This window comes from Oncorhynchus mykiss, chromosome 15 (genome assembly GCF_057628025.1).
Source record: "Oncorhynchus mykiss isolate SJ-2025 chromosome 15, ASM5762802v1, whole genome shotgun sequence".
In the NCBI taxonomy this organism is placed as follows: domain Eukaryota; kingdom Metazoa; phylum Chordata; class Actinopteri; order Salmoniformes; family Salmonidae; genus Oncorhynchus; species Oncorhynchus mykiss.
This window is the reverse complement of record NC_143036.1, coordinates 50,980,812-50,995,722: the sequence shown is the minus strand read 5'-3', so window position 1 is coordinate 50,995,722 and position 14,911 is coordinate 50,980,812. Positions and strand designations below refer to the sequence as shown.

Sequence of the window (14,911 nt, the reverse complement as noted above, 5' to 3'; positions counted from 1 at the left end):
TGTCTGGCACAAACCCAACACATCTCATCACCCTGAGAACACAGTGAAGCATGGTGGTGGTAGCATCATGCTGTGGGGATGTTTTTCGTCGGCAGGGACTGGGAAACTGGTCAGAATTGAAGGAATGATGGATGGTGCTAAATACTGGGACATTTTTGAGGGAAACCTTTTTGTCTTCTAGAGATTTGAGACTGGGACGGAGGTTCACCTTCCAGCAGGACAATGACCCTAAGCATACTGCTAAAGCGACGCTCTAGTGGTTTAAGGGGGAAACATTTAAATGTCTTGGAATGGCCTAGTCAAAGCCCAGACCTCAATCCAATTGAGAATCTGTGGTATGACTTAAAGATTGCTGTTCACCAGCGGAACCCATCCAACTTGAAGGAGCTGGAGCAGTTTTGCCTTGAATGGGCAAAAATCCCAGTGGCTAGATCTGCCAAGCTTATAGAGACATACCCCAAGAGACTTGCAGCTGTAATTGCTACAAAAGGTGGCTCTATAAAGTATTGACTTTGGGGGTGTTTATTTCCTGTTTATTTGTCTTATTTCTTGTTTATTTCACAATAAAAAATATTTTGCATTTTCAAAGTGGTAGGCATGTTGTGTAAATCAAATGATACAAACCCCCAAAAAATCTATTTTAATTCCAGGTTGTAATGCAACAAAATAGGAAAACCTTGTGCATGATACAAGTCATTTTTCCAACAGTTGTTTACAGACAGATTATTTCACTTATAATTCACTGTATCACAATTCCAGTGGGTCAGAAGTTTACATACACCAAGTTGTCTGTGCCTTTAAACAGCTTGGAAAATTTGAGAAAGTGTTGTCAAGGCGTTAGAAGCTTCTGATAGGCTAATTGATATAATTTGAGTAAATTGGAGGTGTACCTGTGGATGTATTTCAAGGCCTACCTTCAAACTCAGTGCCTCTTTGCTTGACATCATGGGAAAATCAAAAGAAATCAGCCAAGACCTCAGATGAAAATTGTAGAATTCCACAAGTCTGGTTCATCATTGGGAGCAATTTCCAAACGCCTGAAGGTACCAAATTCATCTGTACAAACAATAGTACGCAAGTATAAACACCATGGGCCCATGTAGCCGTCATACCGCTCAGGAAGGAGATGCATTCTGTCTCCTAGAGATGAACGTACTTAGGTGCGAAAAGAGCATATCAATCCCAGAACAACAGCAAAGGACCTTATGACGATGCTGGAGGAAACGGGTACAAAAGTATCTATATCCACAGTCCAAGCAAGTTTTATATCGACATAACCTGAAAGGCCGCTCAGCAAGGAAGAAGCCACTGCTCCAAAATCGCCATTAAAAAAGCCAGACTACGGTTTGCAACTGCACATGGGGACAAAAATTGTACTTTTTGGAGAAATTTCCTCTGGGCTGAATTAACGAAAATAGAAGTGTTTGGCCATAATGACCATCCCTGTTTGGAGGAAAAATGGGAGGCTTGCAAACCGAAGAACACCATCCCAACCGTGAATCACAGGGGTGGCAGCATCATGTTGTGGGGGTGCTTTGCTGCAGGAGGGACTGGTCTACTTCACAAAATAGATAGAATCATGAGGAATGAAAATGATGTGGATATACTGAAGCAACATCTCAAGACCTCAGTTAAAGCTTGGTCACAAATGTGTCTTCCAAATGGACAATGACCCCAAGCATACTTCCAAAGTTGTGGCAAAATGGCTTAAGGACCACAAAGTCAAGGTATTGGAGTGGCCATCACAAAGCCCTGACCTCAATCCTATAGAAAATGTGCGAGCAAGGAGGCCTCCAATCCTGACTTAGTTAGACCAGCTCTGTCAGGAGGAATGGGCCAAAATTAACCCAACTTATTGAGGAAAGCTTGTGGAAGGCTACCCGAAATGTTTGTTTCCAAGTTAAACAATTTAAAGGCAATGCTATCAAATACCATTTGAGTGTATGTAAACTTCTGACCCACTGGGAATGTGATGAAAGAAATAAACGCTGAAATTATAAATTTTCTCTCCTATTGTTGTCGTAACTGACCTAAGACAAGGGATTTTCACCAGAATTAAATGTCAGGAATTGTGAAAAACTGAGATTAAATGTATTTGGCTAAGCTGTATGTAAACCTCTGACTTCAATTGTATGCACGCAAACAAACACAGCTCTTGTTGTTGAATCCACTGCGCTGAGTGTGGCTCACTGCCTATGTCTAGAGAGCCTTGGATTTCATACCACACAGTCAGCAAGAAAGGGCAACGTGGGACTGCAGAAGTAATTGAGTTTTTTATTTTTTATAAAGACACACTAAACACCATGACTAATGACTCTGTAACACAGCTACAGTGTTGCATTACTGTTGCCTGAGTTTGTGGGTAAATTCTTCCTGAGAGACTCCTGCCCTTGGTAAACAGTCAGTAAAGCCCTGGGTAAATCTGGTGTGATTGTTGCTCTGCCGACATTGTGAACGAGAACCATTGATATGGTTGGAAAACCCTGGTGTTCTTACAGTGAGTGTGATTTATGACAACTGTGTGAGCTGACTGGCTTTGTGAGCCTGGCTGTGTTTTTATTTCTCCATGTTGGACTTTCATGTAAGAGAAATGGTTTTCCTTCCATTGATTTTTAACTCTGACATGCATGTTGTAAAGCATATACTCTCTGACATTTATCCTTCCTTTTAAAGTAGAGCCTACAGTGCCTTGCGAAAGTATTCAGCCCCCTTGAACTTTGCGACCTTTTGCCACATTTCAGGCTTCAATCATAAAGATATCAAACTGTATTTTTTTGTGAAGAATCAACAACAAGTGGGACACAATCATGAAGTGGAACGACATTTATTGGATATTTCAAACTTTTTTAACAAATCAAAAACTGAAAAATTCGGCGTGCAAAAGTATTCAGCCCCCTTAAGTTAATACTTTGTAGCGCCACCTTTTGCTGCGATTACATTTTTTCACATTCCTCCTTGCAAAACAGCTCGAGCTCAGTGAGGTTGGATGGAGAGCTTTTGTGAACAGCAGTTTTCAGTTCTTTCCACAGATTCTCGATTGGATTCAGGTCTGGACTTTGACTTGGCCATTCTAACACCTGGATATGTTTATTTTTGATTTATGTTTGCTTTATGTTTTGGATCATTGTCTTGTTGGAAGACAAATCTCCGTCCCAGTCTCAGGTCTTTTGCAGACTCCATCAGGTTTTCTTCCAGAATGGTCCTGTATATTTGGCTCCATCCATCTTCCCATCAATTTTAACCATCTTCCCTGTCCCTGCTGAAGAAAAGCAGGCCCAAACCATGATGCTGCCACCACCATGTTTGACAGTGGGGATGGTGTGTTCAGGGTGATGAGCTGTGTTGCTTTTACGCCAAACATAACGTTTTGCATTGTTGCCAAAAAGTTCAATTTTGGTTTCATCTGACCAGAGCACCTTCTTCCACATGTTTGGTGTGTCTCCCAGGTGGCTTGTGGCAAACTTTAAACAACACTTTTTATGGATATCTTTAAGAAATGGCTTTCTTCTTGCCACTCTTCCATAAAGGCCAGATTTGTGCAATATACAACTGATTGTTGTCCTATGGACAGAGTCTCCCACCTCAGCTGTAGATCTCTGCAGTTCATCCAGAGTGATCATGGGCCTCTTGGCTGCATCTCTGATCAGTCTTCTCCTTGTATGAGCTGAAAGTTTAGAGGGACGGCCAGGTCTTGGTAGATTTGCAGTGGTCTGATACTCCTTCCATTTCAATATTATCGCTTTAAATCCGGCTTTAAACTTCTTCACAACAGTATCTCGGACCTGCCTGGTGTGTTTCTTGTTCTTCATGATGCTCTCTGCGCTTTTAACGGACCTCTGAGACTATCACAGTGCAGGTGCATTTATACGGAGACTTGATTACACACAGGTGGATTGTATTTATCATCATTAGTCATTTAGGTCAACATTGGATCATTCAGAGATCCTCACTGAACTTCTGGAGAGAGTTTGCTGCACTGAAAGTAAAGGGGCTGAAGAATTTTGCACACCCAATTTTTCTGTTTTTGATTTGTTAAAAAAGTTTGAAATATCCAATAAATGTCGTTCCACTTCATGATTGTGTCCCACTTGTTGTTGATTCTTCACAAAAAAATACAGTTTTATATCTTTATGTTTGAAGCCTGAAATGTGGCAAAAGGTCGCAAAGTTCAAGGGGGCCGAAAACTTTCGCAAGGCACTGGCATACAAGGTTACGTACATTCGACAGACAATATGGCATTGTATTTAACCACAACCTCTTTTCACCGCTCTTGTCTTTCCTATCTTTCCTCTCTCCCTCTTTCTCTCTTTCCCTCTCTCCCCGCCACTCTCTCCCCCTCCTCCAGGCGAGACTAAGACCGTGGTCCATCCCTTTGTTCCCGGTGGGGTCAGTGACGGCCAGTGGCACTCTGTCCAGCTGCACTACTACAACAAGGTAAGGCACGGCTACACCGTGTTTATCTTGTCTGTCTCGTCTGGCTTGTTTGTTGCTGTACATAGAAACAGTAAACATATGTTGAAGACAGAAATGCAAGAAGACACCCCAATGGAGAAATCTGCATATCTGTCCAAGTCACTCACCTACTCGGATAACCTGGTTTGATAGTCTGTTGATATGTTGACCACCTTTTATTCTGGATTATTGAAATAAAGTGGGACCATAAAGAACATGATTGTATCAGAAAGATCTTATGAGCCATGTGTGTGTCAGAGTTCATCTTAATTGTATTACATGTGAACTGCTCAAACCAGAGGGAAACTGTGGTTTTCCCACGCTCTTTCTATAAGCCAATCTTAAGGAGGATTATTTCATATCACAGATCAAATTCACCACCAAAGGTAATCGCATATTAGACTTATACGGCAGTCAATTGCTGGGTGTTATTTTTCCACAAACTTCCCATGGCCTCGGGCCTATTGAACGACAACAGCAGACAGACAACATCTCAGCTCTATCCATCTCTGCATACAGGTCTACTCCCTACCTCAACCGTATGTTGTAGACTATGCTTCTCTGAACATGTGAGAGCTTCTTAGCGCCGACTTTTAGACTCTTTCCCAACCGGTTTCCAGAAAAGCACATGTCAACTGGAAGGCATGTGCCTAATGTTGAAGTTTCAGAATAGCCTCGTCCATTTTTGTCACGAAAGACACAGGTTTCTTTATTTCCTGCCTGTCTTTGACTCCTACTTTCCTGGCTTCCCTAACCCGGTGTAGCAGACGTCAAATACTGCATTGTGATTGGCCGACCTCCTAACAGGTTTCAGACCTGTGTTGGTTCTTATTGTTCTGTGTGTTGTATTGGGGGTAAAGTACCATGGAAACAGGGGAGATGAATTTCCATGCTATTGCCAGTCTGGACAGATTTCCTGTTTCTAAACCAAATCCCTCCTCTTTCTTGCTCGTTTAGTTTCTCCCAGGACTGAACCTATGCTACTAGTGTTCTGTCGGCAGCGTAAAACAAACACAATCGCTCACACAGACACATGAGTGAGCGCTAACACACACACACGCATGAGCGAGCCCACAAGTACACACACACACGTGCACACACTAGAAGTCTTCACGGATCCAATAGACCCAAAATTTCGAGATCCGACCCTGGACCCAAGCGGTTCCTAAATTGTGACTTTTGTCTTGGATCTGGGTCAGGTCTGATATCATTGCTATGGGTCTCGGGTATGTGCAACAAAAAATGTATTACAGACTGGACCCGATTGGACACGTCCTCCTTTTAACTGAATGTGTGTGAGGTGATGAGAACTGGGCAAGCTCGTTATGTGTCAGCCAATTGCAACTCAATAAAACGCACAGCGTATGTCCAGCTGAAACAGATTCAGGCTGCTCGCCTCGTGTGCGCCTGCTGCTGAGGAGAGAGCCAGTGAAAGGCCTTTTCCATTGAAGTAAAATCAAGAAGAATGTCCTCGGGGACAAGTTGTAATACTGTAGTGGACAAAGATGAGAAGATCATTGGCACGGCCTTAATGGACTGTGTGCAACTCGCTATTCAGGTTTGATGCAATTTTCTAACTTTTATTTATTTATGTATTTATTATAATTAGTTTTATCATTAATATGATTATATATCATTATTATTATTATTATTATTATTATTATTGCAGGCCTATTTAAGAATCTAAACCAGTTCTTTAAATAGTGTTTGCAAAAAGCGTTTTGTTTCATTTTTGTCGAGACATTTTTGTTGGCTAAATGAAGTTCCAGCTGTAATGTTGTGTTTGCCGCAATATAATGGAATTACCGGTAGGGCTACTCTCAGTCAAACCGTGAGAAGTTCAAACTGAAGAGGGCGAGATGCAAATCCTAATTGAATTATGAAACATATTAACCTGTTCGTATTTCCCCTATAAACAATGTCGACTTACTTTTGATATTACCCTAATAAAGTGAAGTCATTTTTGTACATTTTTGGTTGTGGTAGGCTATGGTTATTATAACACACACCAGCACTCCAACAAGTTGAAGTTGACGAAGAATGTTTTAGACCTACCAGAGTTACGCCTTTAATCTAACAATATAATGCTTGTCTTTATAAAACAAATACTCCCATTGAAAATGTACAAATTAGCTTCCTATTTCTTTATAGCAGTAGTAGTCTATCTGAAAAGTATAAAGAAATACATGTCTGTGTTGGGAACATTGTGCCGGAATATCTCTGTCTTTTTCTCCATCTCTCTAGGGCTAGGCTTAAGCTTCTCTTACTTTATATATAAATATATATATATATTTATATTAATATCATACAGTTGACGCCTAGGCCAATATTCATGCAATGCCCTGACGCATTTATCGCTCAAATCTCCAACCGCTTAATCTCCAACAGCGTAAGGTGGACAATTATTGATTTAGGAGAGTAAAAATCTATATAACAATAGGCTATAAAGCTTTGAATATGCTACACATCGAAACACAACTAGTTGTTTTTTTGTTTTATTTGTTATAGGCAGTTTTTAAGGACATGTAAGTTGATCATTTGGTGGGTCTCCCGAGTGGCGCAGAGGTCTAAGGTGCTGCACCGCAGTGCACGAGGCATCAATACAGTCCTGGGTTCGATCCCGGGTTGTGCCATACCCGGAAGTGAGTGGGAGACCCATGAGGCGACGCCATATTGGCACAGCGTCGTCCGGGTTAGGGGAGAGTTTGGCTTCCTTGTCCCATCACGCTCTAGCCTCCTTGTGGCGGGCCGGGCGACTGCAAGCTGACCCGGTCACCAGCTGGACCGTGTTTCCTCCGGCACATTGGTGCGGCTGGCTTCCGGGTTAAGCGAGCAGTGTGTCAAATTGCAGTGCTGCTTAGCAGGGTCGTGTTTTGGAGGACGCCTTCGCCTCTCCCGAGTCCGTACGGGAGTTGTAGCGATGGGACAAGACTGTATCACGAAATTGGTCAGGAAAAGGGCGAAAAGTAAAATAAAAAATTGTGTTTATCATTTGGCCAATATCTCTAATTTATTGATGGAGCTGGCTGCTTCTCTCTCTCTTTCTACTCTCGGATATGAGAGGTATGTTTGGGTCTGCTTTTCCACAGGCCTATTTGAAACAGGTCTAACTGTTCTCGGGTTCATTCAGAACCGGTCTACGTTTACATTCCTTTTATGTATGCATGTTGGGTGGAAAAGCCTCTAGCACACACACACACACATACAGTGGGGCAAAAAAGTATTTAGTCAGCCACCAATTGTGCAAGTTCTCCCACTTAAAAAGATGAGAGGCCTGTAATTTTCATCATATGTACACTTCAACTATGACAGACAAAATGAGAAAAAGAAATCCAGAAAATCACATTGTAGGATTTTTTATGAATTTATTTGCAAATTATGGTGGAAAATAAGTATTTGGTCATAACAAAAGTTTATCTTAATACTTTGTTATATACCCTTTGTTGGCCATGACAGAGGTCAAACGTTTTCTGTAAGTCTTCACAAGGTTTTCACACACTTGCTGGTATTTTGACCCATTCCTCCATGCAGATCTCCTCCTTTTTTAGTTTGGAGGTCAATGAGAGAGGGTCGAATCAACACAATATGTAATTGCTCATTTGCTACGCGAGGCTTATTCGATCAAATAGCACTAATGTTTAGGTTGCTTTGATATAAGTGGGCGCACATGGTATTCCGGCAGCTTTGAGAAAACTATTTTATATCAGAGTTGTGCCTGTTGTTCACATGCTTATCTGCTCTCTCATTGGCTAGAATGTCTCCACCTGATCCAACCTCCTCATGCCTTTGCCGATATTATTCCCATTGTTAGAGCGGTCAGTCCAGTATCTTGTCAGTGTATACACAATCTTTGATCACTATCATTAGCAAAAAAATCAGCTAGGTAGCTAACTTGATTCTTCTTACATGTACTACTAAAGTTAAAAAGCGCTGGATTGTTGTAAACCTACGCAAAATACATTTTCCTTCCAACATCTATTTTGCACCAGTCTCAGGCCATTCCTTTTAATAAATCCAAGTCACGTTGAGATTGACCTAATAATTCAACCTCACCTAACCTATGACCTAGCAAATCACCCTATGTATTACTGCCCCAATTGCAAGAAGTGGCACAAATAAATCACTAAAAACTAGCCTAGCATGCTTTCTACTCCTAAAACTACATTTAAACAATACATCTAAATATTTTAATGCAACTAAAACTCAATAAAAAAGAGAATCTGAATGGAAAGTAAAAATTTAAAAAAGAATAGAAAAAAGAATAGAAATAAAAAACGAATATAAAAACACTATAATAACCTTGCTGTCCAGGAAGAGGCTACTGCAGCCAGGCACGCTGTCACCTTTATGTTATACCTCACCCCAGTCACATTGAGAACAGCCAAACCTGGTCCCGACAGTCCAGATAGGATCCAGGCCTTCATCTAAAGCCAGACTAAGCTCAGAAGACCTATCACTTTCTACTTCAGAGCCTTGGAGGACTCATAAAGGGATTCCCAATGTCTGCGTTCCACCGTGACATCCTATTCCATACACAGAGCTCTGGTCAAACGTAGTGCACTTTGCTGGGAATGCGGTGCCATTTGGGACTCAGCCTAGGATATTTTTATGGCCTACTCGAGGCTTCTCAAGGCACCGGTTTGATTAAGGGTTGTCCATATCAGAGTGGAGGGGCCCAGTCACCCCAAACAGCCACTAACAGTCTGCTCCCCTTTCTCCTCAAACCATAGGTCAGAGGCCGCAAGGGGATGGGCTATGAGGGGCATTGGGCCACCATGGTAACAGACACACTTGCATTGTGCTTGGTGATTTACGGTGGTGTGTGTGGTGCTTAGACTCATGCAGGGCGGGGGCGGCCTCCCTATTGAAGATTTCACACAATAGAAGACAGAAATTCCCAATTTATTTTGGATGTGGAGTAGCGATGTCTCAAGGACAGCAAGAGGAGTTGGCACAAGAGACACACACACACACACACACACACACACACACACACACACACACACACACACACACACACACACACACACTCAGAGCTAAAAAGGAAACACACAGAGAGAAAGGGATATTCTTGGACTGTTCAGGTTTTGATGATAATGAAGCAGGAAGTGACGTCACGTCATCTCTCAGAAGGAGGATTGTCTGGGGAGGAAGTATGTTGGATCACTGTGGTGTATTTCTGTTCTTCTCTTTTCTGTTGTAGACCACTGGATGAAGCGGCGACAGGCTGCAGGCAGGCAGGCTTTGTCTTATGATGGATGACTTTAGGCACTATGTTGAATAATGAATGTTCATTAAGGACAAGAGGTCGACAAGTGTGTGTATGTCTGTGTGTTTATTTGTAAAGGGGTCTATGTCTGGGCCTAGTGTCAGACTTGTTAATAGTTGTGGTCTGGACAGAGTAGTCTAGAGGACATGACGTTATTTACATTTTGCAGTATAACATGCTCTATTAGCCACATTCCCAGACACAGACAGGCCTAGCTAGCTCTAATAGCTAATCACACTGCTGCATCGAAGCCCTCATCTAAAACTCATACTCTGACTGAAGGAGATGGTAATAACATGGCCTTTATAGATACGAGGCTTTATTAAGCCAGGTAGGCTGTAGCCGTGTTCATTTAGTAGACAAGTCCCGTGCCATTATTTTATATTATATGATTTATAGTAAGAAGAATATAACTGAACTTAGCTGCATAAAATAGAAAGGATATTTTTCCCCTTCCAGAGAGAGAGTCCGCATATGAAGTGGCTATGTTGAGCGTAAAAGTGATCATTTGAAACAGGTCCTATATACTAGATTTAGAGTTACTTGGCAACTTTAGTTGTGAATGATACAAACCTTAGAATGACTTAGAAATCAACACATATATGGGCTCTGCATGATGAGCCTTCGGGCTGTTGAGGATTTGAGAAAGTCGCAGAAAAAGCTTGCGCTCTGTTCCTTGCCGCAGGCCGCACATACCGGGGGGGGAGATGTAATCTGTATGCACTCTAATAGTGAATGGAGGCTCCTTTCCCACCAGTTGTTTTTTTCCCATCATGCCAGGTAGGCTACTCCTGTTATTTCACTCCACCCATCAACCACTGTTTGAGGTGCATGCATCCTCCCGCTACGTGAGAGGTGATATTCCCGCCCAAACCCTGTATGCCATGGGCTCTTCAACCCTGTTCCTGAAGCTACCCAGTGCTTCATTTGGGAAACCTAGTGAAATCTGTTTTCGGGAACATCGATAGTAACATCTATTTCATTTAACTGACAGCCCCTCTCTCTCTGCACGCTCGGGATATAAGTGAAGGAGAGAGCGGACGAGATGGAAACGCACTGTGGTAAGATATTCTGTCGCTAAAAGGCAATGGGTCAGCCTATTAATGCAACAGGAGTTGCAGTGATGGAACAAAACTGTAACTACCAATTGGGTAAAAAGTATTAAAAAAAACCAAAGCGCTGTTCATTTAGTTGTGTTAGGCTTTGAAACAGCAAACATGTTTTCCACTCAGTTTAAACCTGTTGTTGAATTTCTTTGTTTGATCAATCACAGCGAGGTGAGTTTTAAAAGCGTGGCACAATTTTGATGTGCTTGATGTGATGTCAGAGTGGTTAGAGGGACAATGGAGCCCTGAGTACCAGCCCATTAGAGACCCGATGGTTGTTAGCCAGTCGGGTACTACCAACCCATGTCCAGAGTGCATAAGAGGAGATTACCGTGACCCAGCAGTCACATGGAATTTTACCACCAATGAAATTTTGCTCTGCCAGGAGTACCCCTGAAGTACCCTCTCATTTTATCAGTAGGCCTATGGGCTCATGAGTCTTGTCAAGTACCCCCTGTGGATAGGCCAAGTACCCCAGGGGTCCTAGTACCCCTGGTTGGGAACCACTGGCCTAGAACCACAAGTAGTAGCACGGCAGTGACCATACGAGTTGGCTGTACACTGTATTAGCAGATCTGGGACCAGGCTAAACAAACAGGTCTAGCCTCACAGGACCTCCTGCTGGGTCATTCTCACAGCACAATACAGTGTACAGACAACTCACCCTCCCAACAGCTTTCTCTTATTAATTCAGCCATGCTAGCTCTACCAAACAGAGGAGCTAGTGTCATGTCTCTGTTTCTCTGTGTGTCTCTGCTCTACGACGGATCTTTTCTATGCAAACAGTGCAGAGAGATGACAGAGGGGAAGTGTGGTAGTGGGGATGATCCATGCACTCACAGTGAGATTTATCCCCCAACGGATAACTGGACTCTGGGGTGGGCGTTATGGGGGGGTGAGGATCCCTAAATGTCTGAGGGGTTATATGTATGTCTTTTAGGTTAAAGCCAGTATCTATATCTCTTAGGGGAGTGTTCACAGCTGGACTCATGATCATAAACTCTGAGTGAGCTAAACTGTGTATTTTAAAATGGGAGTCATACCTGCCATAGCCATTGGTTTTGTAGGGAGATAATATTTGTGGTTCTCTAGAAGTGTAGAGGCTGATGTAATACCTGGAGTTGTATAGGAACTTTTAGTAAGACCATTTATATCTGTGCCGAGCCGAGAACATGCAGAATAATCCAGTCACTGAGATCTAAATGAGCAGACTTGCATACATACATCAAACTTGCATACATTCTCACGCAGACACAGACAAACACACACGCTTACACTAGACTAGAAGATGTACTGTTGGTGCTGTTAGTCCACACACACACATACACTAGTTGCAGATCTTAACGGATCTAACACACCCCTCTCTCTCCCATGGTCTACCCAGGACAGCCTGCACCTGCTGGGGTCCAGTGGGGTGCTGGGGGTCCCTCTTTATACTGCCTGGCTGGAGCTGACACACAAGGAGGTACAGTAGCATGGCCTCTCGTGTCTTAGCTCTAGTACTGGTGTGAGTTCCAGTACTGCAAGTACTGGTGGTAGTACTAGTCTTGGGGTTAGTCGGGCTCTAGTCTGGTCTCTGGTCTGGCTCTAGTCGTGGTCTAGTCTTGCGGTGTTTCTATGGTTAGCTTGGTTCTAGTCCACAGTGTGTTATCCAACATGTTGTCGAGATGTCTCAAAGGTTTGCATGTCTTTTACAGACTTCATTCTTTAACAGAGTTACTTCACTTCTTTGCCGCAGGTTTCCGTTTGATTCTCATTCATTTTACTGTAGCTACATTTTCCTTCGCTGAAAACACAATGCTCACCCATTAAACCTGCGCGTTTGTGTTCGTCAACATCTCTGCCTCTCAACCACCTACAGGGAATCTTGCAGGTGCGCCGAGCACCATGGGATTTCACGCACCAGATTTCAGCCAATCACCAGTCAGAATTGCCCTGACACGCAGAAAGGGATCTCGTTCCCCGCTGACACTATTTTCTCTAATAGGGCTGGTCATATGACCACGGCAGCAAATGGGAGCAGTGGGATTAAAGAGATTCTCCGGTATTGTTATATACTTTTTTAGCCAGTAGTTCTGAAAGTAGCTCTCACAAGTCAAGCTTGGTACCCGAAAATTGAGTATTGCATCACGTACGTACACCTCGTCATTGCTCTCTCACTCTGCTATGTGTGCATCTTGCTCGAATTGCTTGGGGTCTGGGCCCATGTGGGGGAAAATGTAGGGGAAATGGCGCAGCACAGCTTTGAGCTAAACAGTCGTTCTCAAACTAAGTATTTCGTGGCTAATTGAGGTAAGACAGTAATTTTGCTCATTGATTATCCATGTATGAACTACACATTGACACATTGAAGTTCAAAGTTCCAGAGCATGTCTTTAATATCAGCAGATCAAAATAATCGTAAGCGATCTACCAAAGCTATTCATTTGAAAATGTTGATTACTTCTCTTTACCATTCACCTGATGATAAGACAAGACATTGTGTTCTAACATATGATGGTGGGGGGTCCCTTGGTTGCCGGTTTGCCTGAGTAGGGGTCCCTGTGTCCTATTCCAGACCAATTGCTGTTTGTCAATGAGGGAGCCAGAGATTCCATGCAGCTCATGTAGCACGACTCCATGTTAGAGAGTGAGGAGGGAGAACGTGGTCAGGAGAAAGAGAACTAGGGAGGGAGAGCGAATGAGAGGGAGGGCGACAAGAAGAGATGTATTATTAGTGCTGTAAACACCTGGCACCTGCCTCTGTCTTTTACTCCCCTCTCTCTCTCTCTCTCCCTTTCCTCCTTTACTCACTCTGTCCATTTCTCTTACTCATAGGCTGTGTTAATGTGTTACAGCATTCACTGCCAGACATTCTTATGGGTGTTTGATGCTTTCAGTACTCCTAGGCTTGAATAAAACATGTATTGCAGTAGCCTTTCACACCCACAGTGGGGAGTTTGTAGTAAGACAGTAATCTCACAGATATTCCAACTAGCTCCAGATTCCCGATAACGGGTCGCGGGATTCGCGGGATAGAGAGAAACTCTGTATCTGAAGGTTTCCTATTCCTATTGTTCGGCTCAAGGTATTCAGAGGACAATATTGCTGTCCATCTGGCATCGCCCAGAGAAAGAGCAGAGCATTGATATATGTGTGTGTGTTATAGAGATGGCATCAGGGTAACATATAGGGTTGAACGTCCGCCCCATGTCCTGTAGGAGAGAGTGCAACATTGTTACCCATTGTATATCCTCTGTGTGTGTGTGTGTGTGTGTGTGTGTGTGTGTGTGTGTGTGTGTGTGTGTGTGTGTGTGTGTGTGTGTGTGTGTGTGTAAAAATTGCCTGAATTGATGTGATAACAATAAATAGAAAGATATGTTTATAATGTTGTCCACAGTTTATTTTTTTAAATCCTTTTTTAAAATCCTTATCACAATGAACAATATCAGCAAAATGCCTGCGATAAGTGATTGGTTTGGTCGCTGTCAATAATTTTATCGTCCCAGCTCTAGTGTGTGGTTTTGAGTGTGTGTGTGTGTGCGCGCGCATGCATGCGTGTATGAATAATTGACAGCTCTAGGTTTACAGTGCCAGAGGGTAGGTGAGGTAATGGTCTAAGAACACATTGGGACGTTACAGCTACACGGACGCCCTAACCCACACACCATAGACACACATACACACCAGACCAAACGCATACACACACATTAAGCATTTGCATTTCCCCTCCTTCCGTAGGAGCACACAAACCAAAGGATGGCAGGAGATGCAGCTTTTCCAAAAATTCTGGAATTTGGAATGAGAGAGAGAAAGAGAGGGCGAGAGAGAGGCGATTGCGTTTCCTCAGTAAAACCCAAGTCTTGTCAGAGCCTTCGACTACCGACTTCCTTCATTATGAAAATACCCCCGCTCACCCTTTCCTCTCCTCCGCTAGCAACTTCCTGCAGCGCGGGCCTGACACACACACACACACACACTTGAGGTAGTCCATCGTATCCCATGATGACTTCCACTGCTGCTTGTGGGTTTGCTGAGGACTGTCTCACGCACACTCTCTGCCACAGACAGAGCACACACAGGCCTGTCCCGTTGATTCTGGGGC

At 43.2% G+C, this 14,911-nt stretch overlaps 1 protein-coding gene across 18 annotated transcripts in view; it reads left to right on the top strand.

Annotated features, from left to right (window-relative positions):
* celsr1a (cadherin EGF LAG seven-pass G-type receptor 1a) overlaps window positions 1–14,911 on the top strand; it is a 130,173-nt gene that overhangs the window by 61,863 nt on the left and 53,399 nt on the right. For 10 of the 18 annotated variants that reach the window (XM_036944454.2, XM_090200249.1, XM_090200244.1 and 7 more), the window contains exons 7-8: window positions 4,346–4,434; window positions 12,212–12,292. In XM_036944454.2, the coding sequence (XP_036800349.2) occupies window positions 4,346–4,434; window positions 12,212–12,292 (170 nt within the window). The remainder of the gene's footprint in view (window positions 1–4,345; window positions 4,435–12,211; window positions 12,293–14,911) is intronic. The other 8 variants (XM_036944459.2, XM_090200256.1, XM_090200252.1 and 5 more) reach the window with 1 other exon arrangement.